This window comes from Limulus polyphemus, unplaced genomic scaffold (assembly GCF_000517525.1).
Source record: "Limulus polyphemus unplaced genomic scaffold, Limulus_polyphemus-2.1.2 Scaffold2458, whole genome shotgun sequence".
Taxonomy (NCBI): Eukaryota; Metazoa; Arthropoda; class Merostomata; order Xiphosura; family Limulidae; genus Limulus; species Limulus polyphemus.
The window spans coordinates 48,044-61,143 of record NW_013668068.1 but is presented as its reverse complement, the minus strand read 5'-3'; the positions used below and the strand labels follow the sequence as shown (position 1 = coordinate 61,143).

The window sequence follows — 13,100 nt, the reverse complement described above, 5'->3', positions numbered from 1 at the left end:
TGATTAGCTTTGAAAGAAATGCTACAGACATAGTTAATTTCTGTATGCAATATGACAGGAAAAACCTGGAAACGAGAAACTTGGCAAAAAAAAAAAAAAGAGAGGCTAGAAAGGTTTAAAGTATGGAAAGTATAATGGATATATACATATATATATATAATAACACAAAGACATGACATGAAAAAAGATCAGCAAAAAAGCGTAAAGTAGAAAGAACTAAAAACATGGAAAATTATTATAAACAAGTAATGAGTATTAAGAAAGATTAGGCGTAAAAATAACAAATAAAAACTTACAACAAATATGGAAAAGAAAAAGATGTTTCACAGTCAGAACCAATGAAGAGTCGAAGATCACTGATTCCAAGATTCAGGTTTATTCCAAAAAGATAAACTGTATTTGGGGTAGCCATCCATTAGGTTTTCTCATTTCTCTATCAGCTTTAGTTTTGAAACCTCTTTCGAGACCTATGAAAATCACATCATTAACAGAATGACCGAATTAGTTGAAGTGGTGGGGAAGATTTTTTTGGTGTTAAAAGAAGATATGCGGTTATTGTAACCTTTTGTATTTGTCCTAAATTCTGGTAATTTACACTGTATGAGATAAATAGTGTTGCATGTCGGTAGTTTTTGTGAACTTGCAGGTGAGACCACGAACTTTATTACAGAGATGACACCCATTCTGTGGTAGGTTGTAATCCATTTTTGCATAAACAAGAATATCTTTAAAAATTCTACTTTTCTGAAAGGAAACAACAGGAACTTCAGGAAAATTTTTTGATCATTCAGTTGCAGTATGGTCTCCTTACTTTTACATAGCAAAATTTCAAAAGAATCGCTTTAACACGTATCGTTTTACAGCAAGTCAAAGAGGTGGTGGTAAAAAAGTTAAAATTTGTTGTCAAAAACTCGCAGAGACTGAGTTTCTGAGAGAAAATATATAGGTCAGAAAGAAGTTCAGGTTCATTAACAAAGTTATTGGTTGGACAGAAGCTGAGACCTCTACAAAGGAGACTGCATCTTAAAGATCTGTGTTTGAAAGATTAATTATGTTGAAAACATTAGGAGTGAGTTGATTATTACTTGTAGGAATTATGAGGTCCTTATTATTATTTTCATGTTTTTTGTTGTTGTTTTTCACTTTGAGAGAGCTCACGTCTAGTTAAAGATGAAGTGTTTGTTTCGGATGTTCATTATTAGAAAATGAGAAATTGTTACCTTCAGATAGGATGCTTGCTATCGAGACACACAGCAGTGTGTCGTGCGGGCAAAAAAAAAAACCGCATGAAACCCAGTGTGTTATTAGCAGGAATGAAAACTTTCGGTTTTTCGACCATACGTATAATCGCCCCCATTAAACTGACCCTCCCATTTTTTTGTATGATAGATCTCACAGGTTATTTACCTTACATACCAAATTTCAAAAAACTTGCTTTAACATTTATCGTTTTAAAGCAGACCAAACTTTGCCTGAAATTCTTCTTTTTCTTCTTCTTCGCACCAGTGTGCCCCCTGTGGCACAGCAGTATGTCTTCGGACTTACAACGCTAGAAACCGGGTTTTAATATCCGTGGTGGGTAGAACACAGATAGCCCGTTGTGTAGCTTTGTGCTTAATTACAAAAAAATCGCACCAGTGATAAAAAACAACTCAAACTTTCCCTTAATTTATATCTTTAAATTTTGATACCTAGCTTCACCAAGCTTGACAGCAAATTTGGTTCTAGTAGCTCAAGTATTCTCGGAGGTATGGGCAAAAATTACGCTAACATCTCTAAAATGTTTGCGCTCACCTGGAGACAAAGTGGCTAACTCGATCGCACTGATATTTCGTCCACACATTAAGGTATTCTCAACAGTGGAATATTTTTTTTTTAATATAAAAATTGGACGCGAAATACGGAAGTTATGAGCCCAAAATCACCATCGTGTAAAATGTTCACACAATTTTTGCGTACTACTTTGCATCAGACTACAAACTCAAAAAAACGTGATTGCCTCGTTTCTGGCAAATTTTATAATATCACTATATAAAACTATACAACGAACATAATATCTATTGAAATACAACTTGTCTGAAAAAGGTGTGGACAAAAATAAACCATATATGAGGGAAGTAAGGGTGATAATATACAACTTAGTTTTTTATTTCATAAAGATGAACGGCATTTAAAGTAGCAATCCAATATGTTTCAAAACAAGCCAATTTTGCTTCTGACAACATTCCAGTACATTTATTCAATAATTTTATGAATGATAACTAATTATTTCTAACGATCATAATTAAATTATTTTTCCTTAGATTTTTTTATTGCTGATTTTCAATAGGAATTGAATTTTACAAACATAGAAAAAAAAATCTCGCGCTCTCATTAGACTACTCTGTTAATGTGTGAAATAGTAGTAGTATCTCCTGAAAATAAAACTTTTAAAAATGTTAAACTCAAATACTTTAACTGTTTCTCTACAATCCCTCTATTCGTCTGGTTACTTCCTCCTGTTGCACAATTCAAAATTAGAGACGTCTATGCCTGAATAACATAGGAGACTTTTGGCTGCCCATTTATCGCAATGTTCCAAACATTTGGCGCTCTTGTTTCGATGACATATTCAGCATTAACAGTTGTAGTGAAGTAACTGCTTTAATAACTTCTTTAAATTCATAAAATGAAGATATATAATTCATCACACAATTATATTTTGATGTTCTTATTATACATTCCCAATATTAAACAAATCACCCAAATATTCATGTGTTAAATTCTATGTTAACAGGTTAAATGCTTTAATGTTCTAATAAAGAATAACAAAAATGAAACAACTGAATGTGTAAAACGAGTATTTTGAAAATCTCATTTAGACTTTGTGAAAAGTTATCAATAATTATTTGTTTCTACTGGTGTAAAAGTTTCATAAATCGTCAAATATTATATATCTTAAAGGAAATATACTTTCACTCCGAAATTAAACTAGTACTAAGTGGATAAGACCAACAGTCAGTGGAAAGTTAGTGTTGACGGACAACATATATGTGTCAATAACGAGAAAACTCTAAAACATTGATATTTATAAATTGTTACAACTATAAACATTTATAATGATTAAATTGTTGAAGAGGTAGTTTTTAGTAAAGTTGGCATATTGCCAAACGGAAAGATATTGACCAGTATTATATAACAATAATTAATAACCTCTTCTACATTTATAAACCATTACTTTCATGTTCGTTTGAAGAACTGCACAAAAATGATGATTCTGGTGATTATTATTAATGTGAAAAGAAAAGTTTAAAATATTATAATATTTGTTCTTATTTCATTGCTCAAACATAATTTAATAACAATATTTAAGATAATACACAATAAAGTACGCCAGGAACGAAAATCATCCATTTTATATAAAATTCTATAATGTTTTCTTAGCGAGTCATTCTTGTCATAATATTATTGATTATTTTTTTCTAACATAAAAGCTAAATATAAAATACAATATTCTGATATTACTCTAACAGTTAGTTCATATTTTCAGAAACATGAAGACTGATGAAAATTATATGAGACAAGAAGATACTAAGGAATTATTCGATGTAATAGGATATTTTGGGTCATGGCAGAGGAGGATTTTCTTTATTGCTTTCATCTCCCTTATGGCACATTGTTGGCACGTGTTGGCAATGTTGTTTTTAGCACCAAACATTGACCACTGGTGCCAGCGTCCTACAACGTATTCCAATATATCTACTGACCAATGGAAAGACTTGGCAATACCTCGTGTGCAATCAAAGAATGACAGTGGCATCTATAGTTCCTGCCTTGTGTATAAAAACTTTACTTCACACATGAAGGAAGAAAATTCAACGACCGCTTGTGCTTCGTGGGAATATGATAACTCTTTCTATACTTCCACAATCATTGATGAGGTATGCATATAGTTTTCTAAAAAATTCTAATTATATATTATTGATATCAAGTGAATCTCCACAACTTGTTTTTATATGTCATGTGTATATTTAAGTAAATCAAAACACACGGTAGAGCGTCGTGCGGCCAAAAATAAAAAAAATAAAATAAACCGCATGACACCCAGTGTGTTATTAACAAGAATGAAATCTTTGGGGTTTTCAACCATATGTATTATCACCCCTGTTAATCAATACTCTCTCATTTTTTGTGTAGTAGTTCTGTCTCCCAGATCTCCTTACTTTACAGACCTAATTTCAAAGAAATTGCTTTAAACCTTATCGTTTCACTGAAATTAGCCTGAAATTACTAATATTCTTCTCTTCGCACCAGTGATAAAAAAAAACTTTCCTTTAATTGATTTCTGTCACATTTGGTACATGGCTGGCATATATGTTTCCCTAGCGTGATAGCAAATTTGGAAGTAGTAACTCTAATATTCTTGGAGATATATGAGCAAAAATCAAAATTAAGCAAAAATTATACTAAAATCGTGTACATTTTTGCGCTCGCGTGGAAAAAAATTGCTAAGACGATCGCGCTCAAATTTCTACCACACATTAGGGTGTTCTCGGCAGTGGGCCGTTTTCAATTTTATAAAGATCGGACGCGAAATACGGAGGTTATGAGCCCAAAACCACCATCTTGTAAAAATGTTCACACGATTTTTGCGTACTACTTTGCATCAGACTTCAAACTAATAAAAACGTTTCCCGGTTCGTGATTGCCTTCATTTTTGGCACATAACTAGCATATTTTACAATATCACTTTATCTACTATATAAAACTATACAAGGAACATGATATCTATTAAAAAATAATTTGGCTGAAAAAGGTGAGGACAAAAATAAAGCAACTGAAAGATATGAACTTAAAATTATTGAAGTTTGAAGAAACCCACATGCAATAAAATGTCTCTAGATTTAATAGGTGCCTGATGTTAATTACTCCAAACCATATCTGAGTATTTAATTTATGTCCTTTGTGGTTATTTTTACCTAATGTACAACAAAAAAGGGTCATATCCAATGAAAACCAGTACAGCAAAAAAAAAAACAATACTTGACCGAAAAATATGAGATCAAAGTTTGCAGCCAAAATCGGAAAATATTGAAGATTAAAATTTTATGCAAGCTATTGTGACTAAGCATTCAAAATTTTAGAAAATTTGCATAGTACGCATATCTGCTACAAGAAATCACATGGGCTGCTGTTTTTTTGTCTGTTTTAATAAGGTATTTTATTACAATTAAGAAATGGCAAAGTTTTCACGGTTCTTAGACATTAAATTTTAGTATCAAACTTTACAACCATTTGTTGAGCAAACTATTCTAAAAGAAATTAAGTCATCCTTCATTTATTAGAGAAAGTTCTAGGTGAGTTGTCATTATTAAATGACTTAACCAACGGGATTTCGCCTAATTTTGAATTGCCACCAATGATAAAACTGATATTTTGAGCTAAATTTGTTTATTTCTATGAGGAAAAATTCGCATTAGACAACGTGTATGTTCTGTCAACCAACAAAACCTTTAAACGATTTATCAAGGTGAACTGACAAGGGTTGGTTTAATTTATGCTTTACTTAAGAGGATTTACCTTGAGTTCAGTAAAATATTTGCTTTTACCTTTTTTGTAAAAAAAAAATATATATATATATATATGTAACCGTATAAAGTAATTCTCACACAGACTGTGGTAGCTACAGTGTAAAGTATTTCTTGCACAGGCTATGTGAGCATACCGTGAAAGGTAACTCTTGGTAAAACTGTGTGAGCCTTCCGTGTAAAATAATTCTTACCTAGACTAGGTGATAATACTATACAAAGTCATTCTTAAACAGACCAGAAAGCATATCCTGTAAAGTGATACTTGTAAAAGCTACGTGAGCATACTGTGTAAAGTAATTCTTATACTTACTATATGAGCAAAGAGTGAAAATTAATTCGTACACAGACTGTTTGAACATATCGTGCAAAACAATTTGTACCCAGATTATGTAAGCATACTGTGTAAGGAAATTCTCACACAGATTACAAGATCATACCATTTAAAATTATTCTTACTAAGATTATGTGAGAATACCACTAAAGTAATTGTTTAACATACTATGTTAAGTACCGTGTAAATAATTCTTATACAGATTAAGTGAGTTGCAGTGTTAAGAAATGCTTACAGAGACTGTGTTAGCTACCTTGTAAAATAATTCTTACACAGTCCGTGTGAGCATACTATGTAAAGTAATTCTTAAACATACTTTGTGAGAAGACACTGAAAACTAATTTTTACACAGATCATATGAGCTTACAGTGCTATATATTTCTTGCATAGACTACGTAAACATATCGTGTAAAGTAATTCTTACACAGACCATATAAGCAAACTGTGTAAAGTAATTCAGCAACGTAAGGTACCATGTGAAGTAATTCTTATACAGTATCTAAAGTGAGTTTCACTGTGGTATTGTAACAACAGAAATAAAGAAGAACAATTTGTCTTGTCAAGAGTGTTCTAAAGTAATTGAACCTGCCTGTGTGGACTTTGGTGAAAATAAGACAATTATTTAAAGCTCTGGATACAACTGCGATAACCAATAGTGTAACGATTTTTTGTACATTCGTTTGATTTATTTTGAATACATTATTTAAAAACAAGTGGATTGTGTGCTGTTCGTTTATTGTTGACATGTATCGTCAACAAGTCACAGACACCTACTGCAAATAATCCAGTAAATAACCTACTGTGTTAGCTGCAGTATAACGTATTTCTTTCACAGACTATGTCAGCGTACAATGCAAGGTGTTTCTTGATAAGACTGTGTAAGCCTTTCGTGCAAAGTAATTCTAATCCATACTAGGTAAGAAAATTGCGTAAGTTAATTTTTAAACAGACTAACTGAGCCTACCTTGTAAAGTAATTGCTATACAGACTATGAGAGAATACTGTATAAAGTAACACTTACACGAAGTGAGCGTATCATGTAAACTGATTTTTGCAAAAACTATTTGAGCATATTGTGTAAAGTAATCCTTACACTTACTATGTGAGCAAACAGTAGAAGATAATTCTTACACAGAATATGTGAGCTTATCGTGTTATTTAAGTTTTGCATGGATTATTTGAACATATCGTATAAAGTAGTCCTTGCACAGTCTCTATGAGCATGCCATGTAAAGTAATTATTGCACAGAATATATGAAATAATCTTGTAAAGTAGTTCTCACACAGACTATGTGAACATACAATGTTCACATTTCTTATACTGACTATATGAGCACAAGGTATAGAGAAATTGTTACACAGCACGCCATGTAAAGTAATTCTCACACAGATTAAGTGACCTACCTTCTAAAGTAACTTGTACGCAGACTATATGAGCATACAGCCTAAACTAATACTTACATAGACAATATAAGCATAATTTGTAAATTCCTTTTATGCCGATTATGCTCATTATGAGCAACTGTGCAAAATAATAATTACACAGGCAATATATAGTGTAATGATATTCTTACACATACTATATGATCATACCGTGTATATAAAGTCTTGCACAGACTATGTGATACTTCTTAGTAAAGTAATTTCTACAGCGTCTATGTGAACATAATGAGTAAAATAATTATTAAACTTGCCATGTGAGCAAACAGTAATATTGGAGTTTATCCTGTTATGTAATGCAGTGTACAATAATTCTTGCACAGGCTATGTCATTATACCGTATTAAGTAATTCTCCCACATGAGCTACCTTGTAAAGTGATCCTTATATAGATTCTATGAGCATACTGTATAAAGTAATTCTTGCACAGACTGTGTGGCTTCCCAGTAAAGTAATTCTTACCTTTATTATGTGTACAAACAGTAAAATGTAATTCTTATGCATAATATGTGAGCTTACCGTGTTATGTAATTCTTGCACAGGTTAGCTGAGCATTCCGTGTAAAGTAATTCATACACAGAATATGTGAGTATGTCGTGTAAAGTAATTCATACACAGAATATGTGAGTATACCGTGTAAAGTAATTCTTACATAGATTATGTGAGGTACCGTGTAAAGAAATTCTCACACGTACTATGTGACAATACAAATTAATTCTTATACAGATTAAGGAAGCTACCGTGTAAAGTAATTGTCACACAAACTATACAAGCATACCGTATAATGTATTTGTTATTCATACACAGACTATGTGAGTATCCTGTGTGAACTAATTCTTGTTTTTGTCGGAAAACATGCACTAAAATTTACATTACTGAGTCGAACTTGTTTTTAAAACTATTTTAAGCTAGAAATAGTATCACACAAATGTTTATTTTATGCTTAGTTTGAGGTGAGCTGGAGTGAGGTTAAGAGACGCCTCATTCCCATCTCAACTAAGCTGCTTCGGATGGTTCTTCCGTATATCTCTGCCCGTGAGAAATGACATTAAGACTTGTAAGGGAAGTAACAACAAAATGTATACATTTTGTATGGCTCTCTTTCACCTACGAAAGTGAGTCACACCCAATACATAAGCAGGTATAATATATATCTACTTTAAAAAGAAGGACCCCGTGAGTTTCGCTTCTCGGAGTGAAAAGCTGGGGTAGCAACCTCAGACTTTTAGCCTCGTGAGCCTCTAAGCTTGCTGAACCTCACGAGGACAACTTGCTGGGACGCACCACTTGACTTTTTAAAACTAAGGATCTTAAGATAAACAAAACTGATTATTTATAACAGAAGGAGACACAGATAAACGTTTCGGAATTCTACAGCTTACATCATTAATATCTGAAATATAATAAAAGAATTACATCATTCCTAAGTATATAATTAAAATTCATTGCTGCAAAAACGATAATTTAATGAAAACTAAAACATATAGAAAGTGAAGGAGTAACAAACAAAAATTATGTACATATTAAAAAATGTGCAATATAAACGAAGTGTGCAAGTTATTAACAAAAATGACAACTTGGGTAAAATGCGAGTTATTCTTGACGACTCTACCAAATTTAAAATCCTTAACAACGACCGTTTATCGCTTACTATCCAACGTGAAGAAAAGATCCAAAGATACCTGAGAGAATTTAAAAACAAAAATATCATATCCGAAAATGTTGGTGCTTCATTGTATTCGACAGGCTTCCGCCCTGGTATTTTATATAGTCTTCCTAAAATTGACAAAACAGGCACCCCCATCCGACCAATTCGTTCAGCCTTAGGCACGCATACTTACAAATTTGTGAAATTCCTGGTACCTATACGACAGCTACTCACTACCAGAGAATTCACTATCCTCCATTATTTCCAGTTTGCACGTGAATTAAATCAACTACCTCACTCCAAAAACCACTTTTTTGGCTGATATTACCTCCCACTTTACAAAAACACTTCTAAATGAAACCATTGATATTTGTATATGTGAAATTTTACGCAATAATATTTCGCTGAATGGGTTTACTGAACCTCAAATTAAGACAATTTTGGCTCTTACAACCAACAATTCACGTATCCTATTCAACAACACCTTCTTTGAACAAATAGATGGGGTAGCGATGGACATAGGATTTTTAGATCCCCAAGCCCTGAAGGAACTTAAGTCCTTAATCGTCCATTTATTTTATATTATTGAATTGATCAGTGTCTCAGACCCATTTTTATTATTCACTTAATCCCTTTCTACTTCCTCATACCAAGTTCATAACGCTTCATAATCCACGAGCTCGGCGAAGGAGGATTGATTAATCTTTGAACACCCAGATGATTAATTAATTATTTTAATAATTAACTTGATCGAAATACCTGCCAGTTAGTTTAGTTTAGTTTAACAAAAATGACTCGACACCTGCCCCGCTGACTTCAAACCTATCCTTTACAGAAGATATGTAGACGACACTTTCATTATTTTTCACAAGAAGGATCACTGCTCAAAATTTTAGAATACCTGAACTCACAACATCCTGCCAAAAATGTGAGGTTGAAAAATAATAATAATTTACCTTTCTTTAGACATCCTCATTAACCGTAACACTATTGGATTTGGTACATCAACATACAGAAAAAAGACGTTTACTGGACTCCTAACACAATTTGACAGCTTTATCCCTTTCTAGCTAAGAAACACAAATCCACCCAGACTACCAACAGTATTTTGGTTTGTTACTCCTTCACTTTCTATATTTTTTAGTTTTGATTAAATTATCATTATTGCAGCAATGTTTTTTAGTTATTTACTTGGGAATGATCCAATTCTTTTATTTTACTTTAGATACTGAAGATGGAATTTGTTATCAATAAACAATGTTGTTATCTTAAGTATCGTTTTCCTTTTAATTGTAAAGATCTTAAGCTATGGGCCTCGCGACTCTCACTGCTCGTTACACCTCGTGAGCTGAACTTGCAGAGACGCACCACTTGGCCATTATTGTCAAAATAAGAGGACTTACCCGGTTTGATGAGGCTGGTGTTGTTTAAATGCTCGTTCTCCCTGGCTAACAAGAGGAACTGGAATAAACTGAAAAGAGGAAAACACTTAACACAAACACGTAGATTGAATGCATGATTGTTAGCGCTGGATAAAGCCACCGTGTTACTTTCGGTCCATATGCAAAGAAAGGCACAGAACCCGAGTTCGTAATCACGCACAACACTAAAAGAACATTGCATCACACTATTAGTCTCCAGAAGTGGAGTTGGCCCGCCGCAGTCCTTCTCTCCCGTCCGAACTTCCAAGATGACATGGATTTGTAGCTAGAGCGGCCACTGGTGTTAAAAGTTGAGGTCGAGGTCATCGCCAAGATTTTGAAAGATAGAGGAGTTTTCCATGTTCCATTTTTTGAGAAATCCTCTTTGTTAAGGCATAAACATCAGCTCTCAGATGTAGGCGGACGGCTTTCCTAACCCTTTTCAAGATTTCGCTAGAGTCTTCTCACGTACGCTGGAATACTCTCCTGCACCTGGAGGCCCAGATCTGTGCTTTAAATTCCCCTAATAAGTACAAAAAGCAAAAACAGACGGTTTAGTGACAGGAACAGGGCGATAGGACAGTACTGTACTAAAAACAATGTACTTGATATAGAATATGAAGGCAAATCTTACCTAGACTATGTGAAAATAAAATGTAAATTATTCTAATACAAACTATGTGAGCATACTGTGTAAAGTAATTTTTGTACAGAATACATAATCACATTGTGTAAAGTAATTCTTGTAGAGAGTATATAATCACATCGTGTAAAGTAATTCTTACAAATACCATGTAGGGATACCGTAAAAATAATACTTACACAAACTATCTCAGCTACAGTTTAAAGTAATTTTTACACAAACTATATGGGTAACCGTGTAAATTAATTCTCACAGTAGGTGAGTATACCAGGTAAAGTAATTCCTTCACAGACTATGTAAGCAAATTATTCTTACATAAACTATGTCAGCGTACTATTCAAAGTAATTTTTGCACAGACTATGTGAGCATACGGTGAAAGTAATTAGTTTTAAACAAACTATTTTGCAGACCGTGTAAAGCAATTCTTACACTGTTTAAAATGATTGTGACACAGACTAAGTGAGCTGCTGCGTAAAGTAATTCTTTAAAATACAATATGAGCACACCATGCAAATTATTCTAACACAGACAATGTAAGCATACCGTATAAAGAATTTCTTACACAAACTATGTGTTATACTGTGTAAAGGAATACTTGCTCAGACTACATGAGCATACTGTATGAATCATTTCTTACAAAGACTATGTTATGTACAGCGTAAGTAATTCTCACACAGACTATGTGATAATACTGTATAAAGTAATTCTTATGTAGAATATGAGAGCTTGCAGTATAAATTAACTGTTACAAAGACTGTGTGAACTACATTCTTAAATATTTCTTAAATTAATTGAGCTACTGTGTAAATAAATTATCACACTTACTATGTCAGCATATAGTGCAAGTTTCTTCTTACACAGATTAACAGAGCTACCATGTAAAGTAATTCTTAAGCAGTATGAGCACACACAATGTAAGCTACCGTGTAAAGTAATTCTTAAGCAGTATGAGCACACACAATGTAAGCTACCGTGTAAAGTAATTCTTAGTCAATACTTAACCAATACTAAAGACCTCTTAGAAAAGATACACTCTTCTACACAAAAAATATGCACTGACTCCATTTTATTTTCCTTGGAAGTAATCGCCTTGTACCCATCCATACCTATAGATCTTCAATGCTCAGTTTTGTCCTATACAACAATTATTTTAAATTTGGTGACACCTTGTACAAACAAAAGAAAGGAGTAGCAATGGGCAACAGAGCAGCAGTCACATTTGAAATAATATTCGTGCATACGCTAGAAACCAAAGCCCTTGACATATATAGAAAAAAATATATACAGGTTTAGTACCAGAAGCGTGGTACAGATACATCGATGACATATTTGGTATATGGAATCATGGAAAAGAAAGACTACAGCAGCTCTACTATTTCCTAAACAACTTCCACCCATCAGTCAAGTTCACACTAACACTATCTAACGCAGAACGATACTTAACATTCTTAGACGTAACCCTAAAAATCCCAAACAGATAAATACGGAGCTCCATACATAACAAAGAATGCAAGAAGCCAATATTTCTCCATTACAAATCACACCACCCAGAACGAGTCAAAAGGGGAACAATAACAGGAGAATTAAAGAGAATGAATCGAAACTGCTCCACGACGAATGCCATTCAAACAGCACAAAATGGTTTTAAAACACTACTATTACGAAACGGATACCCCGAATATAACATCGAAAATATTTTCAAATCACAAAAAAAACATTACAGCAGCAACAACCCCCCCCCCCCAAAAAATGCACAAAAATGTCCACAATGAACATTCCTTTCATAAACAACATAATCACAACCAAGATTCGTAAAGCCGTTAAACAATCCAAATTATTATGCAAAATATGTGAGCATACCGTGTAAAAGTAGTTCTTTTTTTCAGACCATGTAAGCACACTGTGAAAGTAATTTTTACACAGGCTATGTGAGTATAGCATGTAAAATTATTCTTACACGGACTCTGTGAGCTTACAGTGTAAATTAATTCTTACATATATTATGGAAGCATACCGTATATAGTAATTCTTACTCAGACTATCTGAG

The 13,100-nt window shown here is 33.2% G+C and overlaps 1 protein-coding gene and 1 long non-coding RNA gene across 4 annotated transcripts in view; one reads left to right on the top strand and one right to left on the bottom strand.

Annotated features, from left to right (window-relative positions):
• Nucleotides 1-13,100, top strand: part of LOC106467006 (solute carrier family 22 member 21-like) — a 60,745-nt gene that overhangs the window by 4,622 nt on the left and 43,023 nt on the right. For all 3 annotated transcript variants that reach the window (XM_022395093.1, XM_022395092.1, XM_022395091.1), the window contains exon 2: nt 3,530-3,920. In XM_022395093.1, coding sequence (XP_022250801.1) covers nt 3,534-3,920 — 387 coding nt within the window. In that variant the 5' untranslated portion in view covers nt 3,530-3,533. The remainder of the gene's footprint in view (nt 1-3,529; nt 3,921-13,100) is intronic.
• Nucleotides 1-13,100, bottom strand: part of LOC111087669 — a 23,944-nt gene that overhangs the window by 1,355 nt on the left and 9,489 nt on the right. The window contains exons 2-3 of the long non-coding RNA XR_002612332.1: nt 10,392-10,932; nt 297-467 (exon numbers count right to left, since the gene is read on the bottom strand). This is a non-coding gene — a long non-coding RNA (uncharacterized LOC111087669). The remainder of the gene's footprint in view (nt 1-296; nt 468-10,391; nt 10,933-13,100) is intronic.